This window comes from Pseudochaenichthys georgianus, chromosome 4 (assembly GCF_902827115.2).
Source record: "Pseudochaenichthys georgianus chromosome 4, fPseGeo1.2, whole genome shotgun sequence".
Lineage (NCBI taxonomy): Eukaryota > Metazoa > Chordata > Actinopteri > Perciformes > Channichthyidae > Pseudochaenichthys > Pseudochaenichthys georgianus.
In genome coordinates this window covers 31,441,902-31,465,518 of record NC_047506.1, presented here as the reverse complement: position 1 = coordinate 31,465,518, position 23,617 = coordinate 31,441,902, and the positions used below count along the sequence as shown (strand labels likewise).

The 23,617-nt window shown below is 41.3% G+C and overlaps 1 protein-coding gene across 1 annotated transcript in view; it reads right to left on the bottom strand.

Annotated features, from left to right (window-relative positions):
- Positions 1-14,052: 14,052 nt before the first annotated feature.
- tns3.2 (tensin 3, tandem duplicate 2) overlaps positions 14,053-23,617 on the bottom strand; it is a 55,154-nt gene continuing 45,589 nt past the window's right edge. Inside the window, exons 16-26 of the mRNA XM_034080407.1 lie at positions 21,535-21,670; positions 20,827-21,275; positions 20,097-20,180; positions 19,840-19,962; positions 19,249-19,344; positions 18,297-18,374; positions 17,136-17,213; positions 16,775-16,943; positions 16,622-16,690; positions 15,776-15,805; positions 14,053-15,077 (exon numbers count right to left, since the gene is read on the bottom strand). Of these exons, the coding sequence (XP_033936298.1) occupies positions 14,936-15,077; positions 15,776-15,805; positions 16,622-16,690; positions 16,775-16,943; positions 17,136-17,213; positions 18,297-18,374; positions 19,249-19,344; positions 19,840-19,962; positions 20,097-20,180; positions 20,827-21,275; positions 21,535-21,670 (1,454 nt within the window). The 3' untranslated portion in view covers positions 14,053-14,935. The remainder of the gene's footprint in view (positions 15,078-15,775; positions 15,806-16,621; positions 16,691-16,774; positions 16,944-17,135; positions 17,214-18,296; positions 18,375-19,248; positions 19,345-19,839; positions 19,963-20,096; positions 20,181-20,826; positions 21,276-21,534; positions 21,671-23,617) is intronic.

The following is a 23,617-nucleotide window of genomic DNA, read 5'->3' as shown; positions in this document are numbered from 1 at the left end:
ACTTATTGTAAGTCGCTTTGGATAAAAGCGTCAGCTAAATGCAATGTAATGTAATATAGCAAAACAAAAAAACTCTTCTGGGGCCATTTGGTTGGATTTTCCATATCTCTGGCCCCCCTTGCTGGATTTTGAGATGTGACATCTCTTTCTGACCGTCAGAGCCAATGGAATCGAGGGAAACTCACACATAGTCCTTATTTGGTAATGTGTGTGTGTTAGACTGCCGCATAGCCAATACCGGAAGCAGCAGCCACTCTGGTGGCTACCATTAGCAGCTAACTTTTGCTCTGTGATTTTTACATAAAAATGGAATTATGGATTATAAATGAAATCATTTTTTTTATACAGAGACGTTAAAAACCTATGGATTAACCGATTCAGCCTCGTTTTTTCTCGTTTTAATGCCATTGAACACATCTTTTGATCAGATTGACAGCTACGGTGAGACGATCTCCCTAGAAGCTCCGTAAAGGTACGTGTTGTGATGTCTGTGTTTGCTTCACCTGTCGCGAGTTCGGATCACTCAGTGATGATACTATATACCTAAATAATCTGTGGAACCTCAGCTTTAATCGGATATCTTGTATGTGCAGCTACGATAAGTAATAAGGGTACAATAAGGGGTCATTTAGATGCTTCTTATGAGACTTGTCTTTTGTTTTGGTAAAAATGGTTTGTATCGTCAGTTAGCTGAGATTATTTCCGTTAATCTGGTATACACATTAATAGGTTCTTAAATATTAAGATCCCCTGAGACACAGTGTCGTGAAAACAAACAAACAGGGGTTTAACCATAGACTGTATATATAAATGGACGTAGTGTCCGTGACGTCACCCATAGGATTCTGCAGAGTTGCAGAGAAGCCCTTAGTAGACGGAGTCGGCCACTAACGGCTTGATAGCGACGTCAGAGTTCAACTCCCGCCTGCTCCAGCCTGATCCAAATAAGGGCAAAGAGGCGGAGCAGAGGCGGGACCTGCTGCCTCCGAACTGGAAGTAAACAGAGCTAGCTCAGGCTAAGAAGCTAAGCTAACATGAAATACATGCATACCAAGTTACTGCTAACAGTGTAGTTCCCCTATATAAACGTTACATTCATAATCAAATGAGACAATCTGCAAGAGAATTAGCTATATGTTGTTATTCTTAATGCTTGTCATTCACACGTTAAGAAAAGATGTACCGATACATAGCAGAACAATTGTGGCGATGTTCAGCTTAATAAGCCTTATTCAAAATAATTTATTTAGCTAATACTACAGCAGGCGAACCAAGTCTGCGTTTCGCTGCATTCCTTGATCTCCAGTTATAACGACGGACTCCACCGCCCGGACCTAACGGAGCCGCAGTGGGCTAGCTCCGGGACGCCGGCTGGAGCTAGCCCCCTGCGGCTCCGTTAGCTCCAGCGGCCACCACTGGGATAATTGGGTCCCCTATTAACATTTGCTCCCGTTTAGCATTATGGGCGTCATAGCCTATACAAGTCTTACCCAAGGCTGAATCATAAACTAAAATGTATATGTATGTATAAAGGGTTACGTCCTTAGCTGGCTAATAAGTAACAAGCTAAGCTACCAAGCACACAAACACCTGCGAACGGGGTTAACATGTATAATATTATCATTTTAGACTTCTTGGAAGTTCTGTTAGTACATTCAAGCGCACAGCACGACATTTTAATTGTCTGGTATTAATAACAATATTCCCTAAAAGGCACAATCACCACGCACACGGCTAAAGCTAAAGGGTCAAGTACAGTACTATGACTAACTAACGTTGTAGCCTAGCAGAGTGGACAAGTTGCTGACAGTGAGGCATGTACATGTCCATCAAAGTGACCACGCCCTAATTTATGCAAAAACTTTAAGACCTAATATAAATAAAAGGGTTGTGTTAGAAAACAATTCACTCACAGATTCATAATCATGAAGGTGGAATGTAACGATATCGATAATAATATTTATTGCATCCATGGGTAGAAACATGTTTTTTTCTGCTGTAAAGTTGGGCATTTTAACATGCATCCACTTTCTGCAGTCAGTCCCTAGCGGCCCATGTATGAACTGCAGTGTGTGGCACTTCCGTATTGGCGTCCCGGCTGTTCCCCAGAGTTTGCCGCTTGGGTTTAACAGATTGGGTTTATATCACATCGTAATGAAATGGAAGCCATTTGAAAGCACATCAATAATGAACACAAGTATTTGTACAAATATGCAAACATGACATACTAGCATACAAGCACATACATGTCAAATAATGATTTGACCAGTGGCGAGGCATGACTTTTATACCTAGGCCCTCTGACCATGGATAATAAGAACTGGATACAGCGTGGGAGGCGGGGTCTCTCTTCTTTCCTCTGAGAGCTGCTCATTGGCGCAGGAAGACAAAATGGCCCAACTTTTGAGAGAGCGAAACGGCACAGATTACCCGTCATGCCTGGCTGTCAGAGCAGAAGAACAGTCTATGAGAAGAACCCTTATGTGCAGTCACAGAGCATGCGCCCCTTAAGCCCCGCCCCCGAGCTCCCACTCTCGGCTCAGTAGAATTAATGGAGAGAAAAATAAATCTAGATTTGGCTTTTAGTGCATTTTACAACTTTAAGCGCTGAATGATTCTAATAATGGCTATAAAATAGTTCATACTGGGTTGTTAATTTCATTAAAAAAAAAATATTCACCGATTTACAGACGTCTCTTTCCCCATGTTAGTCAATGAGAAAAAGTTGTTTTGGGCCGGGTGACGTCACGGACTGATACGAAAATTGCAGTACCGCCGTTTGGACACAACAAATATTGGCACAGAGTGCGGCGCACTTCCTGGGGGCTTGCCTCTGAACCCCCCCCTTCCCCCTTATTACGTCACAGCGTATACTTCAGCGGAATATCAAAACAACGGCCCGGGGTGCAAAACGCATCAATGAAAGCGACCCTCTACCACACAAAATAACACCTGTAAATAACCCAATTTGTGTTCTTTGAAATTGAAAAGGATATTGCATTGTGTTTGTTACTTTCGTTGCAGTTGTATATATGTCTTAAGTGTAATTTGGCTTGGCTTCCTATTTTGTATGGACATGCTTTTATTTTGAAGGCGAGTTTACGCTGTTGACAGGAAGTTGTTGTTGCTATGGAAACAAGAAAAGCTTCACAGCGGGCGGAACTTGTCATAAAGTCTGCGATAATAAAACCCACCCATTTAGAGGGAAGATATGATTTGTCAATTGTACTGTCATTTGACATTACTCTCTCATTCAGTTACTATAGCTGGCCCTCTGTGAATGTACAGCTGGACCGCCAATCAGCTCCTATCTTCACAGTAACGAGCTTCTTTCATTTAACCCTTCACATTAAAACAGAAACTGAATAGGCAGATTCGAAGGATTTATTTTTTTGGAAATGTTATTTTAAATACAATTAAATCAAGTTATTTTGGAAAAACTAATGAAAAATATAACTAAACAAATATATATATTTTAAATATATTAAAGAAAATATGTATTTTTGTAATGTTTTTAAATATTATTTTGTAGTATATATATAATATCTTAGGCCCTCTGACGGCTCGCCACTGGATTTGACATTTAAAGTCCTATTGACATACAGTCCTGACCAGAGGTCGCGTTAACCGAATATTTTCCGTCAATGACGAATATTTTCTAACAATGATGGAAAAATCTGAAAGCAGTCCGTCATTTTGACAGATTAGAACACAACTCGGAACAGCGCCAAAATGCCCATCAGCGGCCCACATTATATTACATCCTTAGTGGCCAGGTAAACTGAGGGCGATCTACTGTACTGTAGTCTGTAACTATTATTTAGTCATTCACACCCCTGTCCAGTTGGTGGCGAGTGTGTGTATATTAAGTAGCTATTGTCTAGTCTAGTTTTGACCTCGTTGATTACCTCGTTGTTTAACCGGCTTTAGCAGTCTCAAAATGTTACGGCAGCTGATCGTCCGAAGCTTTTTTAATAAGCCCAGTAAATGGTGTGGATAAACGAGGTGAAAAGAGGGATTGATGCGGTGGAGGATGAAGGACAAGCCAGTAAGACTAAAACTGACAACGTTCAGCCAGCGGCAGAGGGGCAAGCAAGTGGCAAGGAGTTCAAGCGGGAGTACCGGGTGCAGTGGGAGCAAGAGTTTGAGTGGCTGAGGAGGGAAGATGGCAAAATGTTCTGCGACATCTGTAGAAAAGCTAAGATGAGTAATAGATTTGTCCGAGGGTGCACAGCGATGCAGAAATCAGCGTTCAGGCTAGGCTACAGCAGGTCAATTGAGTTGTTCTTGTACATTTTTTGTTCATATTTTGATTGTAATTGTCTCATTTAAAACAATGGCATTGTTCATATTTGCCTGTTTAGGCACAATGGTCGTGGTGTTTTTAGCGGCCTCTGCCCCCCTCTGCTGTGCTGTCAGTGCAGCAACAAATAAATCATTCATGTTCGTGTTGATATGAAAAGTGACCACACGGTCGGTGTCTCTGTTCATCTTTTTGTTTCTCCATGCCCTTAAAACATGAATGAATGAACATTTGCTGCTCAGTACCCGAACATAAATATTAAATAGGTCTCATCTCATCATTAAAACATGAAAAATAAAATGACGGATAATTATGGATTATGACGGAAATGTTACGATCCTGTCCGTCAAAATTACGGACAACGAAAAAGTCTAACGCAGCCACTGGTCCTGACCAATGAGCGCATGAAGGGACCAAAGTTAACGTTTAACTCATTTTCAGTGTGTAAGTGGGTCTTTCAGTTTCCTCTCTTTATATCTGTTATTTTCACACATTTACCTAGTCTCCCTAGACTTTTCTTAACTTCTATTCCTTTTTTTAAGGTCTCTCTTCTTCCCACTTCAATCCTCTCTCACTCTCCTATTCTCCATTCCCCTTTTCTTACAGTTCTCTTTTCTCCTCCCTTTCTTGTGGTCCCTTTTCCTCTGCCTTACTTCTGCTCTTCTCTCATTCATTTCCTCTTTTCTAAACATTGTTTTTCCATTTTTCTTATCTTCTCTTAACGTTTCATCTGTCCTCTTCCCCTTTTGCATTACTTCTTTTCCTTTATGTTTTTAACTGTTTATTACACTTCTCCTTTCTTTACAGTCTATCGTTAGTTTAGTGTGATTGTAACCAAAACATTTATTGCACAGAACAATACAATCTTTACGATATAAAGAAACAGTCTTGGCCATCGCCTCCCTCCATCAGTCTCTACTTTATTTCTGCCTCTGTTTAACCGTATGTGTGTGTCTGGTCGTGTCTCTGGTCACAGCCACTGCCTCCTTTCTCCATCGTGCTGCTGAGCAGAGCAGCTGAATAAGCTCATTGTCAGCTTGTGGAGAGTGCAGGTGCACCTCTTCTTTTTCACCTCCGACCCTCGGCCCTCGACCCCACAAAGCCCTTTGTGAACTCTATTTACTGGCGACTCCAATGAAACTGCAGTCCATTACCAACATCTCCTCTCTCCCTTTCTCTCACTATTTTCTACTCCTCTTAAGAAACCAATTAGCGACAATACAAGTAGGTTAGACTCTCTATTCAGAGTGGGCATTGTTGAACACAATACCAGGAAGCATTGTGAACTAACAATTAGTGGCAATGGGGCAGTGTAGAGTGTCACTGACATTGTTGGGAGTTGCACAAGGCTGGGTTTGTTCCCAAAGAGGGAATTGGGTGGAGGAAAAGAGCGGAGGGGTTCCCAGGTGCTGAATTAGCCCAAACTCGGCCCATGTGTCCCGGTCACACAAGACGCTTATCAGCGGCAGGGCTCAGGATACAGGAATGTGTCCCCATGAGGGTGTGTTGCTTTCTATGGGTCTATATATTTATGTTAGAGGTAACACTACCTGGATGGGATTTTGTGTGCATGCATGCATTCTTGTATTTATGTTTAAATGATCTAAAGTGTGTGATTGGCGTCGGGTTACTTGGTTATATGTTTTTCCGTTCTTCTATTTTGTTGTTGTGTGTAGAAATGCAGTTTATCGGGCTTTGTGTGCAGGTATTTGAGCTCTCAGAAAAAGTTGATGGGTCTCTGGGTCTTCCCTTGACCCGCTGGCCTCGTGTTAGAGACCCCGACCCCTTAAGTAAAGCTAATGCTAACAGTGGGATAGCCGCCACGTGAAGGGTTGGCCCCCGCTGCCGCAAAGAGGTTTCACCCGGCTGGTGACTCCATGCTAGAAGGTCACGACCAGGAGGTCAAGGGTTCAGCCATCATTGTTATCCTGCCCCCACGCCTTCAACCACACACCCCCCCCCCCCCGCTGCAGCATGACATCATAGAACACACAGCCAAGGAGTCTGGAGGAGGAGGGCCGGGCCGACAGCGTGGAGACAGAGCTGCTGACAGCTGACACCGGCTGGGCTCGGCCTGAATACGCGCCTCTGTTCAGTAATGAGAAAAGTAAGACAACTGCGAGATTTCATCAGTGCTGTCTGACACAATTAGCTGTTCCACATAAAAACTACAAGGTGGATGCTCAGCAGAGGTCAGAGCGAGATGAGCTTTAATCCAGTAGTCTTGTATAACACTTTGTGAGACAAATTAGCCGTTCCAGTAACACATCTGGTAATTATCATGGTGATCCTCAGCAAGCTCAATGCTCCAGAGCAGCTGACAGCAGAATAAGGGCACACTCACGCCTGTAGTTTGTTTTCTTTGATCTGAATCACGCCGGAGGCCCGTCTCACAAGGCAGGATTATTAAGTTAGCTGGGGAAATAGACTGAGTGAAGCCCAGAGGAGCTATTTTTACTTCAGAAGACTTGATTTAGAGTCTGAGGGGGTTTCTAAATGATCCTCATAATCTAGTAATAGTAAATCTAGTCAACCTAAATGTAGTTATGCTAAATGTGGGATATAGGCCATGGTTTAAACTGCCTCTTTACATTCCGAGTCATGCAGACTCACAATCCCTTTATTATTTTGGTAACCCATCAACTTTTAGGATCTAAAGGGGAAATCTAAGCAATTAACTGTTCTAAGCTTTCATTGGATATTCCTTCATGGTTAAACAAGGAGACACCTAATGAGCGTGAGTATCAGTTCCGACTGTACCTTGAATTTTCCTGTTCATCCTAATTCAACACACACACCCATCGAAGTAGTTCATCCGAAAGATGATTGCAACAGATGTTTCCAGGTGATCTTTGTACATTTCTTTGGTGCAGACTATGGTTCAGCTCAAAAGCACTGCATTTTAAACTGAGCTTGAATTTCTGCAACCGAAATTGACATAAAGTCATCTTAAAGATAAGAAAGAGAACATGTGCCTAGGGAAAGTACGGAAAGCTAGCATCAAATGCTAAGGAAATATCCATTGTCTACATGTCCTTGATGATTTGGATTTATTATTATTAAATCCAAATTCAGGCACTTAAAGACTTTATTTATTTAGGCATTTTCTTGTAAGCTGCTTGTGATTGGATATAATTTAACATTTTACAACTTTGGCTTCTCTTGTGGAATCAAAAATAGATGCATACACATTTGTTAATTTTTGTACATGTAAGGATAGTTTAAGAATCGGTACTCAAGTATCGTATCTGACCTAGAACTGTCATTTTTCAACCCCAGCCCTAATGCAAGCATCAGACTACCCATATGCTTTTTTCTCTTGCCTTCTGTGCTCTATTGGTCAACGGACATAATTCCTACACATGACACACACTCACGTTATAATGATTTGAGAGGGAGACAGTCAGACAATGGAGGCCTCTGGGGGCAATCAGATGCCTTTAGTCCCTTCATTTCCCTCTGCGTTACCCAGGGCAACCCCTGGTTGAATTTGAGGGGTGTGACAGGAGAGATGTGGGGCAATGAGCACAGATACTGGAGGCTCTGGTGCCCATTGTGTAGCCATCCCACACAGCCCGGTTCTATTTCTGTCTGCACTCTCATTTTCTTTCTCACTCTACTCAGAGTTAATTTGTTTACTCAGTTTCTTTAATTAATCAGTTAATTGATTTGTTGTTCCCGACTTTCCCGGCCCCCTATTTTTAGGCTCAGCATTCTTTCATTGACAGCAGATGGAACGAAATCTGGGTCATTGCATGCAAACAATTTATGCTGTAGCAAAAACTGAATGAGAATACTGATAAAAACTAAACTATCTTGCGACTCTGGTCTCTTTTTCATAGCATTTTTCGTCATTTATGTTATCGGTTATAATATATATTTGCATTTGTAGTAACTAGGAACACACTTTAATGGAAAGCAAAACTGAAAGTGAGTGCACCTGAAAAAAAAGAAAGTGCAGGACTCCAGTAAGTTTGGTGTTAATAGATTAATATACCCATTGGCTTTGCTACTTCAAATTAACATGACTTTTTCTAACAGCTGTAGACTGCTTTGAATTTTAATACCAAAACAATGAGCTGAAAGACTGTAAAATGCTCTTTAGCTCTGACTTGATGATAATGATCTTCCTATCCGTCACCACAAGCAACACCTTTCACATAACACAAAGTAGGCTTTTGTTGATAAACATTTATGTTTTATTGAAGCAGCCGTGGGAAGCCACCATTTTAAGATGCGTCCCCAAACTCGACTGTGCAGCTGAACGCACCCTGAATCAGCAAAAGTGAGTCATCGCATTTAATTAGTGATGCAATACCATGAGAGCCAACACACACACACACACACACACACACACACACACACACACACACACACACACACACACACACACACACACACACACACACACATAATCCCTCCCTCATTAGGTGTATTGTGGGGATGCTGATGTAATGCAAGTTAATCTGTTGGCCTCTGGTTGGCTCGGTGGCCCAGCGGGAGCTCTTTGTGTGGGACATTACCCCTGCCCCGCCCCCTGGAGACAGGTTCATTAAGATTGACTGATACCCAAGTACCCAGGCCTTTTGTGCATGAGTGTGTGTGTTTGTGTGTGAACCGGTATGTCTCAGTTAGTTATACCAGAAACAATGCAATGAAGAGACTGGGCGTAAAGGCACTGCTTTCTCAGTATGTGCCTGAGAGCACGTAGGCCAGAAATCTTGATTGGCGTGCAAGAGTGTGTGTGTGTGTGTGTGTGTGTGTGTGTGTGCGAGCATGCGTGTGTGTGAGAACTTTCTGAAAGTGTGCCACACTCTATCTATGTGAGATTCCGCAGCGCGTTAGAAACCATTTGTGTGGTTTATATCCTGCTGCTGTTGGAAGGGTCAAACAAAAATCAGTTTCACTATGATGTAGAGCATTGACCATTAACTGGTGGCCCGCGGGCCACATCCGGCCCGCGGGACATTATTATCCGGCCTGCACGGTGGGGGTGTCTGCGGCATTGGCGGAGTGATTAGTCTGTCCGCCCCCCACTCATGTCACCTCGCGTTACACGGGTTCGAGCCCCACGCTCATCAAAAACGTTGTCTTGTCCTTTTGCAACAGCGACCGTTTCATTGCAGATAAGGCAAACAGGTGTAGCCTTGTTGAACGATGGCATGATGAATGCGTATTTATCTGTCCATTCCTCATTAAAACTGCGGTTTTCCACGTCAACTTTACGCTTGAGGCTCATTGACAGTGACATTTTTGCGTTCCTGGTAAACAATTTTCTTATATCCTGCAACCGTTTCCCACCAATCAGGACATGGTATTAATAAAAAGGTTGATTCCTTTCCCTGCCAATCAGGACTGCTTTCAGTTTTATTATCCCAGATACAGGCTTATAAAAAAAAGATTATTTTTTCAATAAAGTGAACATATTAATCAATTAAATATATAATTTATTATGATTTATATATATATATATATATATATACAAATCTCTGGCCCCCGAAAGTGTCTCTTGGATTCATTTCGGCCCTTGGACAAATGTAGTTGATGACCTCTGATGTAGAGGAACTCTGATTTCTGGTTACATGTACACTTGTAGTGATAACCAATATGGGTCAGCGATATCTGAGTTGAAAAAATCTTAAATAACCCTACCGACAGAGTCATATATTCAGATGAGGCAAGGGGCAAAAATGCCCCTTAAAATGATCAGAAACTACAGAAAAAACATCAATAATAATGCAAATCTATTTGACCATTGTCCGTTGGGCAATGTTAGGCTGTTGATTATGTCTGTGACCCTAGTTCTGGCCATTTGTCCATCACATTAGAACGTTTTTGGCAGACCCAAATGGTGATTAAGAATAGTGTAAAAATTGTGAAATCACTGCAGTCATAGGTCTTCCAGTTACCCTTTACTAAATGACAAATACACATTACCGCTGTCAGTTGTCATGAAGGGCTATATCCTATTTGGTCGTTGGCTGTAGTCTTTTCAGTATGTTCAAATGCAACTTTTTTGGCCCAGGCAAAGTGAGGCGTCACAACAGTCAGCTCTGTCAACACTTTCCTGATGTCTGTTATATGTGTTTGGACCTTTAACTCCCAAAGCAAGAAACATTTGTTCAGTTCACCAGCACTTATAATCTTATTTACCAATTTCTAAAACATCCGCCAGGCTCAATTTGTGGATGAAATAAAGCATGCTGACATTTCCAACTGCAGTTATTTCCAGAACTTCCCATAAACTATTCATAATACTTATAAGACGGCTATTAAGAGCGAAACAAAAGCTTAAATAGAGGAACTGTCTCCTGCTTTCTCTTGAATAAACAAATGAAATGCACAAACAAACAAACGATTGAACACTTGTCTTTTGAACAGCAACAGTGTGCTTATTATTTACTTACTACATTTAAATCTGGGCTAAAAACACAGTCAAATCGGCAATCATTACTCATTTTCAAGAGTTCCCCTAACATTTTGTTTAAGACCTTATTTATGCATCATAACATTTACACACACATCCTGCAGATCCAATATTGCCACATTTTTCAAGAAAGAGATACTCATAGGGACTATACAGGAAGTATTTTCATAATTTCACAGCGTATTTTTCGTAGCTTTAAGTTTGGTAAAACCGTTTCCTTTAACCTATTCTGTATCGGCTTGTTCTAAATCTTCATTCATTATTCTCTCTGTAGTATTTACTAAACACTATATGTACCCTAAGTATCTTAACTCTAATAGTGCAGAGAATGTTTAGGTAAAGTATCAACACCACAGTGTAAAAATCCACTCTCTTCAAAATGTAACATTATTAAAGATGCCTTGCCAGCTAAATCCTCTGAAATGTAGTGCAGAAGAAGCACAAGGAGCAGTTGCTTTAAATAGAAACATAAACAAAAAAATAATATTAGAAATAGATAAGTAATGTATTTATTTAAGTACCTCAAGACTATACTTAGTCACAGAACTTAAATATATGTGCGTTCCAGTTCAGATAAACAGTGAAGCCGTCATTTCTAACACTATAATCAAATCATGAAAAAACACTAAATACTAACCATATTTGGTGCAGTGACAAAGCACCACATGACCATTTTTTTTAATCACCAAATCTCTCGGCCTGGTCATTGTCCATGTCCCTTCAACCCTCCAGATCAAAAATAGGAGCGGGATTATTTGTGGGCCGGTGTGGTTTTAGTGTGTGAGATGGAGTGTGTGTTGCTCCCCTGTGCAGCCAGAGCAGCAGTGGCGCACTTAGCATGGGCTTTAAATAGCTAACTCAAATAAAGTGAGAGAAGGCCGGGGATCAGAGGCTGAGAGGGACTCTGTGTGGGAGGCATTCCCGAACAGGAAGCCGGCCTTTGGATTTCCAAACAGCTTTTCGTGGGGCGAGCAATGCCAGGAATGTGATGTCGTCCAGCGGCGGCGGCGGTTGTGAAAACCGCCGGGCCACCAGGTGCTGGTGGGTCGCCTGACAGGAAGTGCAGCAGGAAGTGCAAGCAGAGGACAAAATGGCGGCAGGTGACTCAGCAGAGAGAGAACAGGAGCCAAACTGAAGGTTACTACCCAGAGCAAACTCTCTCTTAGCAATCTGTGAAACGGAAGACAACTCCCCCTATACCAAAGAGCCTCTTTCTCACCGACTAACCGCTCTTCCGCACTTTGCCTCCTTTTTTACACACTGTGTTAAATTTCTATTCTTTCGCATCCTTTTTACCTTTTGACGGCCTGCTTTGTGTGCAGGCTGTGGGAAAGTTTCCCGTGATGGTGAGGTCATCCACCACCGACATCACCCCCAACCCCCACTCAAACACACACCATCAGTGCAACCCCCCCCCTCAACCTACCATGCTGTCCCCCTTTCTCCAAGGCCAGGAAGGACTGGGATGTGTCCCCACGTCTCTGTCCCACTTCCAGTTCCTCAGCTCCCTCCACAGAGACAAGGAGCCTGAATAGAGCCTCATTCAAACCTGGTATCTGATGATCTGGCCTCTAAAAAGTCTCGAGCAGCATACAGAAGCTGGAGACATACAGATCAGCAGATCTCCGAGGCACCTGGAGGCCTACTAGGCATTTAAACCACCTTTTTTCGGTCATGTGCACACCCTCGGATGTTCTTTTTCTCAAACACACTCAATGGCTTGGACACACTTTGACAGTGCCAAGTTTATTCAAGAGGGTGGTTCTTACTGCATGTGTCAACCTGCTCCATTAGCAACTGTTTCTTGATATACAAATAATGTGGTTATAGAGGAGAGAAAGAAAATAAGTGCCGCAAAACTAAACTGGTTTTGCAATCAGAAACTGAGTATTTGTGGAATACTTCTAGTTCTGTGCATTTTGAGAGCTCAACCCATCCATACTTATATTCAGAATAAAGTGTGACGTTTGGTGGCTGCTTACTGCCATCTATTGGCAAAACGGTTATCTACAACTTTTTACCTTAAAAGGTCAGTTTATTGCATGATCATGAAACGGCATATTGCAGATACACAGGAAGTTTAAGTGTTACTTGTTAATTATTTGTTTTGAACTTGCATGATTTACCGTCAATAAATCCAACAAAAGACCAAAACCACCAATTCATCTGCTAACAAGTATTGTGTAAGTATCGAAGTCTGAGCTGCTTCTTCTGTGCCATAGAGCTCAGTTGTTGTCCAAATACTTTTAAACACAACAATGAGCAACATGACATGTGACATCCTAACCTCGAACACACAAAATGTACTTTATTTGCACCAAATGTGGATTTATCCACTGCTGAAAATAGTCCTCAACAAATGCACTTTAATTCTGTCTTGCTACCAAGACAATTACCAACACCTCGATTTACCTGAAAAATTCCCATTTTTCATTGCTCTCTCTTGATGTCCTCCTGGGGTGACAACTCTCACACCTTTTCCATGATTCATGACAAATCGTACACCTTTTTCTCCTCTTCATAATCCTTAAACGTTTTCTGGCACTGTACAGCACCAATAAAACGATGACTCTTAAAGTCTACTTAAACTGGACATCAATACACCTGTTATTAGTTTCCGCTTTGGTTGGAAAATCCTCCCTATTTTTGGGGTCACAAGGTTGGCAAGTATGGCTACCCATGCCAGTAAGCTGTTGTGTTTTTCATTTGGTCAACCCTAACCCTATCTCACTGAACTCTTCCTGTATGCCTGGACTGCATGTTGATCCTTCACTTGTTGCCTTGCATGACAAGTTGCCACCGACAGGTTAGGGATATTGGCTTACACATTGTTTTGTTTTTTTGTCGAGTTTTTTATATTAAAAAATGAAAACAAACCAATCCCCATCCTTTAAAAAAGTAACTCAAATAAAAATGATCTCATTAGAAAACTTCACAACATTTAAAAGGGTGCCATTATCCTTCATTGTACCATAGGGGAAGAACATTTGTGGAACCACTATCTCAAAAACCCTTTTTCAGTTTGAATGTAGCATACAGTGTTTTGGATCCTTCGTGAATTTAAAAAAAAGTGTTATGTTGCCTTGAACCTAAAACATCTATTTTGAGTCATTAAGTTATTAATTAACTTCTAACATACTTAAAATATGTTTGTCATGCATCAAAATAAAAAATGATCACTGAAATAATACATAGGCAAAAACAAAGTGTTATATGATTCGATTCGGTTACTGTCAACTTTCATTAATAAAATCATTTAAACAAGATGACTGATAAATAAAAGAAGCTGTGAATGGAAAGAAATACTGAGGTGAACTAAGTGTTAGACATTTCTCACAGTGACTGTATTTGTTCCTTATTAGAGAAAATCTGAATATACTTTTAATGGAACAATAAATCTGTATTGGAGTTACTGTGAAGGGAACATTTTGACATCTATATTAATAATACAAGTATACATACACGGGCAGTTTACGTAGTAACTCACTGGTATGTAAAATACTACAACAATATGTGACATCAATTCTGAGGTTCACTGCCTTAAACCCTAATGTACAGTATGTTAATATACAAAAATATATGACAAGTATATTTAGGAAAAAGAAAGACTTTCACAAATCAGTAAAAAGCGATAAATACTATAAACACAACTCAAAAATGCCATCTTAAGTACAAGGCGACCAACTTCGTCATGTGAGAGAATAGTTGGTTTTGTTTTAACAAATTAAAATGGACTGGTGGTTTGTACAAAAATGACATTAAAACCTGAAATACACATTTTTACCAACGCTTTTAGAATGATACCCTTGATTAAAATACGTGTTAATGTGAAGAATATCTGATATTCACCAATGAGCAAAGTCAGTATTATATGGTAAAGTTGAAGATACAGGTCAGGATCTGACTTGTATATTAGATCCTCTGGGAAAGAATGTATGGTTTTATACAAAAGTAGTAAAAAGGTCCAATGATGCATCTTGAAGTAGTTACAGCCTCCTTCTGAAAAGTTTAACTTTTTAAATGGCCGTCTCGGCTCCCTCTGGTGGCGGCATCCTGCGGTACAGTCAGTACAAAATACACGTGTGTTCTGCAGGATGGACCAAATGGAGTCAGTGGGTTCATAGTTTCTGGCTCTTCTTTTTCAATATCCAACCATATGATTTTGAGTTTGGATGTTGATCCCCAGTCCAGGCTCTCCTGTCTCCTCACTTCTTATGTGAGCCAATCATGACTTTTGAGACAAAGTTGACGATAGCGCTGGCCGGCTGCTCTGGGTCGTGTTCAGCAAACAGATGGCACACATTTTCAGTCTCGCTCTGAGCTTTCCTGGCTACAAAGCCAAAGATCCTGGAAGAAAGGGACAGAGAAGGACAAGACTACTTATACAAGAGCTTGACTGTTGTCTTAAATTACAATCGTGAGCAGGTACAAGTGCATTTAAGTCTTGCTTAAATGTGTGAAATTGTTGTAGGATTGGAGTTTCCTTTTTGAAAAAATAAAACCCCTCATAACCTTCATGCATCAAAAGACCATTCTCCATCCAGATTCTCAGTAAGTTGAGACATATTTCTGTTGAAATACAGCTATAGGTTTGAGCTTTGTGGAACCCTTATGATCTTTGCTGCACGTCATTCCCCATGTATCTCTCTGCTGTCACCTCTCTACTGTTGACTCAATTAGAATACTTTTAATATTTATAACTTTTAATAACTTACCTTAAAAAAAGACTGTGTAGCTATTGAGATTCTGTGTGATAAACCTCTGATGTAACATTATCAAACAGACTCAGCACTGGCCAATTTCCATGGAACCAAGATAAACCTCTTTATAGTCTATTTATATAATAGCATCTATTGGTAGCATGTTCTTTTTGTCTTCCTGCAACCCCATGAGACGACTCTAGGCCATGATTTAGTAGTTGTATCAGTTGAATGAAGATGTAACTTTCATAGTATTTAATCAAGAAACTGTCAAGACAATGTTTAATACAATCTTGTAGAGAGCAATAAAAGAGACAATAAGCCGAGTTAAGAATATGAACTTACTTTGCAGTAGAAGCGCTGCCTCTTGTCCATCTGTTTGGGACAGAATAACATTAGAATAACACACACGTTATGACACTGTCAGTGGCTAAGCAGGACTAGGAACCAATAATCATATTCCAATTTATGTCAAAATCGGCATTCATCTTATATACTGATACAATCAACATCATGATATGTATAGCCCTGCTCCCTCATAAATAAAACGGCATAAAAGTGCAGAGAATAAAGTAACATTTAGGGCAGTATTTATTTCAAAGTACCGATGCTTATAATGTGGTGATTTTGGTCGATAACCTTATTAGAAAAATCAGTTTGCAAAGTATAATTTGATTGGGCACAACAAGCAGGATCGGTTTGGTTATGAAGTTGATGCCCCCTTGAAAAATACAGCGATCTGGTTCCAAACATGGATTTTCTCTCATTTAAGAATACTGAATCATTTAAATATGTGAATTCCTTCCTCTTAAATGTTCTCCTTTAATCTCAACGTTTCTTCTCACATATTTACAGGATTCATCTTGGAAATGTGGCCCCCCTCTCTCAGCTCTGTGATTAAGCCTTTCATAGATAGAAGCTAATGTTAAATACATATGTTAGCATTAGCTTCTTTCATCAACTTAAAATGAATAACCACTTCTTTGCAACTGTTTTCCAAAGTGATGTAGGGGTAGCTTTCAGCATGAATGTGTATCACTGTGTGTTTTCAATGTGGCTTTTAATAAAACCACTTATTGAGTGGATTGTGGAGCATATAGTAGCAATATGCTCATTCCAATGGTTTCTATAAGAATATACAGTACACCAATATGGAAAATAGTGTTGGACTTCTTGTAACTGAATACTCACTTCCTGCCCTGCGGGTCCAGAGAACAGAAGATGACCGTGTTGACAGCGTAGTGTCTCCTGAAGAACAACCTGCAGGAGCAAACAGAGACAGTCTGTGTTAACATGTGGCCTCACGTCTGTATCTCTGTGTGTTCCGTCCGCACTACCACTCACTTCCTCTGGTTGTCAGTGAGCGTGATTCCCTGTGCCGACACTTTGAAGTGGACGACGGTGGAAGGCGGAGGGGGGTCCATGGAGAGCGTCATCATGGCTGCCTTCTGAACCGCCTGATGTCCCGTCAGAGACTCCAGCTCCACGGAGCCCAGGTACCACACGTTACACGCTGCACACGATATGAAGAGACAGCTCAACAGATATACAGCTTGAGTTATCGTCTAGTTGTTTGCTCACTGACACAAAACAAAGGTGTATTTTGTTGCAAATATTAACTTCATTGAGGTTCCAAATGAGGAGGGTGTGTGTTCATAACAAGTCAAACACAGATGTGTGTACACATGGGGTGTCTGTTCCGTACCTGCTCCCTGTTTGAGGAGCTCGGCTGCTGAGTTTGTCGCTGTCTGTGCAGGTGAGTCCGTCAGGTCCTCCACAGGGTCTACAAACAACACACAAAGGTTACTCACCAAGAAACACACACATTACATCTGTATGCAATCAATGCATTTGTACCAGGCATGCTCTCTCTTAGACACATACACATACATACGGACACACAAAGTATCTGGAATGGCCTCTAAAGTCACACATTTGACTACATACTGTAAGAAAGTTGTCCTACTTTCAATTATACATATAATTATCTGTAAATCACATATTAATACAAAAAAAGCTTCTGCTTGTCTGTATTGAAACCCAACATCTCTTTGCTTTGAGACGTGGCATTGTGTGTGTAGCAGGAAACTGTGTGTGAGAACTGTGCTGCTCTCTTTGTATGCTTTAATATGTGTGTTTGTGGCTGTAGCTGCTGGGATTTCATATTGTTTCAACATCTCTAGTTGCCTTGTGGATCCTTATTGATTTAGTGCCAGGTTGTTTAAGTTGTGTGGCTTCATAATGCTTGTTGTACCCACCGTGGTGCCCCTAGCCCTTTTTGTGTTTTGTTCTTTTTTGAAATGTATTCCCGCGAGGGAGGAATGGAGGTTGTATATTCATAATTGATAGATTGATCAAGGGTTTTCTTGCTTAAGTTGTTCCACGTTTTAATTGAATCCAGTTTAAATACAAAATGTAAAGCAGAAACAGTACATTTTAACTGACAACTTTTTAAATGTGTTCTACTAGTCCAACACTGTCCATCGCTGGTCCTATAAAACAATTATTGGTTTTCAATATACCAACTATTCATTTTAACATCAAACAATAAACAATGCATTGTCTTTATTTGTAACAGATACCAAGGATAATATGGCGATTGTTGGCCCTCAATAGACAACAAACGGACTCTGAGCACTCCTTTTAAAAGTGATGCTGGTGGTTGGTACCTAGCTCTCCACACACACACACACACACACACACACACACACACACACACACACACACACACACACACACACACACACACACACACACACACAAACACACACACACACACACACACACACACACACACACACACACACACACACACACACACACACACACACACACACACACACACACACACACACACACAGCTTACCTCTGTCAGGCAGGATGAGTTTGCAAGGCAGAGCCAGCGGTGTGATGGAGTGCTGACACACCAGAGCTGTGAGACTTCCTGTCAAGAAAGATACTACATGCATTCACAATCATTTTACAAACAGCACCACTATCCAGACTGACGAATGAAGGAGCCGGCTGCACCTATTCCTTTTGACCAATAGAGGGTGGCACAGGAAGCACATAATACATCTATAGTACTATTTTACTATAATAACCCCAGTAGGTCCAGCCTGGTAAACAATGAACTGATCAGGGGAATGACACACTGTGCCGACATCACAAAGTCAGCCATGATTTGATTGATTGTACCATGAGTACAACAATCCTGGGCGTTGGTTGGTGGAAAGCTCTGATACCTTATTGTAACCATTGCTTTTTGATGCCATTTCTGATTTTCCTACAAAAAATGAAGGAAAATATTGTTATGCTTACTCTTCTTTATATGACCGCGGTAGTTACAGCTAACTTTGCAGATGAACATGATTAACTGTTATCCAATGTAGCAGAGAAAACTAACCGTAAGCATTTGTGACTCCTGGAGCAGCTTCAACATTACATAGGCCCTTCTTTATTATTGTAATCTATATACATGAATTCCAAATATACAGTAGTACACATACATATGCAATACAGTATTAACACAACAACAATTGTACCTGTTCACTTTACTTTGCCACAATGAAACTGTTTGGATTAAATTACTTTCATATTTCTTTCAGACAAACCAGTGTCATAATCAGGAAACCAAGACTATGTCATAAAAGTAGCTATTACTAATTTGTCCTTGGATTCATTTGTTAAGCCAAAAAGAGACCATTACTTATTTTATCAACAGGCATCTTTTAAAATGTGTAACAAATTCAAATGTATTGTTATGTTACTGTAAATATGAAAAAGAAAGCAGCGCCAAAAGTGAGAAATCAGCTCACCGAAGTACGGCTCGTTGGGACAGCCCTTGAGACGAACTCCTTTCTGCGTGCACTCTATCAGGAAGTGTCTCACCAGCTCAGTAGACAGGTCGCCTTCTGTCGAGACACAGAGCACATATCAGTATATTGTACTTTGATTTGGTTTATTTGCATTCATATGTCACAGACTGATAGATGGAGCGTTATGGAAATATAAACTTGACAAATCATGTCTGTGAACAAAAAGGCATATAATTCCTTTTAAATCAACCTTATGTCTGTGGGTCAGAAAATCTATTTTAGAGGAAATAAAATCACATTGTTTAACCTATAATAATATCACTGAAAAGCGTCACTTTAACATGTCACCTAAATTAAATGGAAGGTGCTTTATGCTAATAATGTATGTACTAATAGGTGCTAAACTCCTTGCTAGAACTTTTGGGATTTTCTTTATTTCACAAAAAGTTTTTATATGGATAGAAATCTCGTTATTGTGCATAGAGTTTTCCATTCAAGCAGTACATAATTGTTCTTAGCAGAAGGCAGTTTCGTGGCTGCAGGGATCCAGAGAAAAGTTTGGTTGTGACTTTTTTAGCCCACCTTTCTTACTCTGTTGTACGACAGACGGAGGAGGCGTGGCCACCTTCATGGCCAATCCGTACGCCCCGCGAAACGAATGGCTGTCTCTGACAATGAACGAGCCCGGCTCTTTGTCCTTCAGCACTGCGATGGCTGTTTAGTAGGTCAACCGGGGGAGGAAACACAAATGAGCTAAAGTTAGAAACATCATGTTCATATTGGACAAGGAGCTTTGCACAAGGGCCGTTTTATCTGCTTTAAAGCGTCCGTCCAACACCAATATTTACCTTGGTCTCTGGAGATGCCGGGCTTGTACCAGAACTTGGAAGTGTCCTGAACAAACTTCACAGTGTCCTGCTTACTGCCAAAGTCTGCGAGAAACAGATAAAGACTTATGTTTCAGACTGGCTTTGGCCCAAGTACAACAAAGCCACACAAGACTAAAACTAACAATGAGCCTGGTTAAGAAGCCAGTCGGCCTACATATCACCAAAAGATGTATTGTCCCTCTACCATCATTATTTGTAACCTGTTTTGTTAGTGGTACTTAAAGCACTAAATCTGTTTTAAAATCCAACTTGTAGCTCCATTAGAAATACCCCTGTTACTTATAATAATCCATATACTTAGCTGGATGCAGTAGAGAATTCGGTTATTCACAAAATACCAAATGTTGTTTTCCAAAATATTAAAAACTACATTTTTCATTTCAATTATTAATGTTTACGGTCAATTTCACCTATTTCCATTGTATTGGGATGGCAACACAAGTTTAGTGTCTACCCTATTTTTATATCGATGCACTAAAACATTTAAAAACATTTATAGTATTAAAAAATAAATATAAAGAATATTGAAAATAATTAAAAACAAGCCATAAAGGTTGAATAAAAAATAAATAAAAAAGGGAAACTGAAGAATGAACTGAAATTGGTCAATGCTTGATGTTTTCACTCATAAATAATCAAATAAACACCAAGGAAAGAGACATTAAGACAACCATCTGAGACAGTGTACCTGCTCCTGGGGACGGGGCCCCACCGAGTCCTCGGAGGGGGTCGGGGGTCATTGAAGATGAGAAAGGGATGCTGAGACTGCTGCCACTATGAGGGCTGGAAAACCCGCTCAGAGAGGGGGAGCAGAAGCCAAGCTCTCGCCCCTCACCCACTCTCCTCTTCTCAGGCAGCAGCGGAGGGAGGCCCCCGTCTTCCCCGAAGTTCAGACTCCCAAGGCCCTCCATGGCCTGCATCAGGCTGTGTTCCAGGCTGCCGTTCCCCAACAACGAGGACAAGTCCATGCTGTCCGTCTCTGTGCGGACCCCCGGACCTCCACCCAGGCCTCTCAGAGCCCCCCGGGGAGAGCTGTGGGCGTTGGGAGTGCTGAGGGAGAGAGGGGGTGAGGGCTGGGGGGGATACGGGGAGTTCAGGGAGTTTGGAGTCCGGTCGTGCCACACAGGAGGAGTGGAGCTGCCGGACAGAAAGAGGAGGAAATAAATACGTATCAAAATGTCAACAAATCTATAATTATGGCAATACCTACATGACAACATTACAAATCTACTCTAAAGATATACAAAATGTACACAAATTAATATTTATGAGCATGAAGTATAAAAGCCTCTCATTATCGGAGGAGTTGTAATGATATTTTTACATTATTGTGGCCACTATTTCATATTCTAATGCAACACACAGTACCGTTACACTCCAGAAACAGGCTGAGTACCTATCTGATGTCATGGAGCACATGGAGCCAAATATCCTCTGACAGGAAGCAGGAGTGACTGACACCTCTGATCTGAACAGCTCCCCCTCTGTGGAGCCGCTGGCGTGGCTCATACTGTCCAGGAAACTCCGGGAGTCTGATAAAACGACACAAGAAGAATAATGTCACGTACTTTAAAACCCCAGGATGTGACTTTGTTATATGAACTATAATAACTTCCATATACACTAACAGGCACTTGGGTTTGCTTTGTTGGGACCGACTCTTGTTCCAAATATGAAACCATCAATGTATAATAGCGATGTAATACCAATTTGTTATTTTTGACAGAGATGAGGAAATGTTCTTGCCCTGGCAGCAAGTTATTCCTGGCAGCAAGTAAAACCGTTTTTTTAAACATTATTATAAAATAGGTTTTGGGGTCGCCTTTACCTATTCATGTTAAAGGACTTTTTTTGTATCAGAATTGCGACGGTTTTCTTATAACACCACTTTTTCTCAGCATTTTCTGACCTTTTCCTCAAAACCTCCATTTTTCTCTACCCTAAAGAATGCCTTGTACAAACTGCATAATAGTCATGACAGTAAAGCAGAGATTGACAGCGTACAATAAGAGTAGGGGTGGGTGTGTGTGGTGTGTGTGGTGTGGTGGGAGGGGGGCACTCCAAACATCCCAACATGACATCCTGACATTCTGACAACACAGTGTGTCATTCAGCAAACACGAGGGCAGGCCACAGACGGCCCTGTGAAGTACGATGAGTCACAGTGTAAAGAGTCAGTCATTATAAAGAACTCCTTGTTCAGCAGGCTCTCTGCACCCCCCCCCCCCCCCTTCCGCTCCTTCCCTTCATTCAGCTACTCTGGGATGGAGGAATTTGGACTCCAGCTTTGTATGTGATCATGTTGGATGAGACACATCATTTCAAGTGGAATTCAAAATCACTCGTTAACGAATTTGAAGAATGTTTGAACGTTGTATGAAGCTTCAGCAAAACAAACACATATCATACATACCCATATATAAATTGGAATCTTACTCATACAATCTAAAAGTAAGAGCTCCTACAAAAGTTACATGTCCTAACCATGTTTGAAAGGAAGTGTACTTAATCGCAATACAGTTTTGAGTAACTTAAGTATTTCTGTTCTTGGACTCTTGGTCTTTTTTTTTTTTTGGTTTTCCCATTCCTGTCGTGTTACAAAAGCTGTTGTAAATGATGTAAATGATCTGCAAGGGTTAGAATCCCAAAGGTCCCTCCAGAGGGAGTTTCTCTCCCACACTAATTCCCGACCTGCCTGAAATGCTTGAATTGGACCCCTTTGTTTACTTCCGTAACATAGAGACATCATTATGTAACACTTGTGCTACTTTTGGCTAGTGTTCCAACACATTGTACATAATTAAGGGGCGGGACATCTCTATGTGGTTGACCAATTGCAACAGCGCTGGCCAGCTAACCAATCAGAGCAGACTGGGCTCTGGTTTCAGACAGAGGGTGAAAAGAGGTGCTGCAGCACAGGTAGTATGAGAAAAACGTTGGGTTATGTATTGTAACCTTTGTCGTATTAGCACAGGCGGAGCCCTCTACTGGACTCTATGGGTACTACCCTCTATGCAAGCATTCTCCCACTGAGACTTCTATAGACGTAGCCGGCCTTGGGCGGGCCTACCTGAATGCGCACGCATCACACCGTATAAAAGGAGGCCTCGCCTCCTGACTATCATCCTACACCTCTCTTCAGCGAGCGGAATAGGACAGACAGTGCCCTGAGTAGAGGGCTCCGCCTGTGCTAATATGACAACGTTATATCTCTCACAGGCTCCGCCCTCTACTGGACTCTATGGGTACAGTGGGTGGAGCCGCGATGTATACGCGCACTGTCGTCCAACAACAACATTCCACCCTACTGCCCCTGACCGGCTTTTATGGTCAGCAGCTGCTGGCCCACATTCTTAGCCACTACGGGTAAACTGCATTGGAGTCTTTGCTCTAGGCCAGGGGTGGGGAACCTCCGAAATGTGGAGAAGTTGTGAACAAAAAGACAGTAATCAGTCATATAAAAACAGTTCAATATTTTA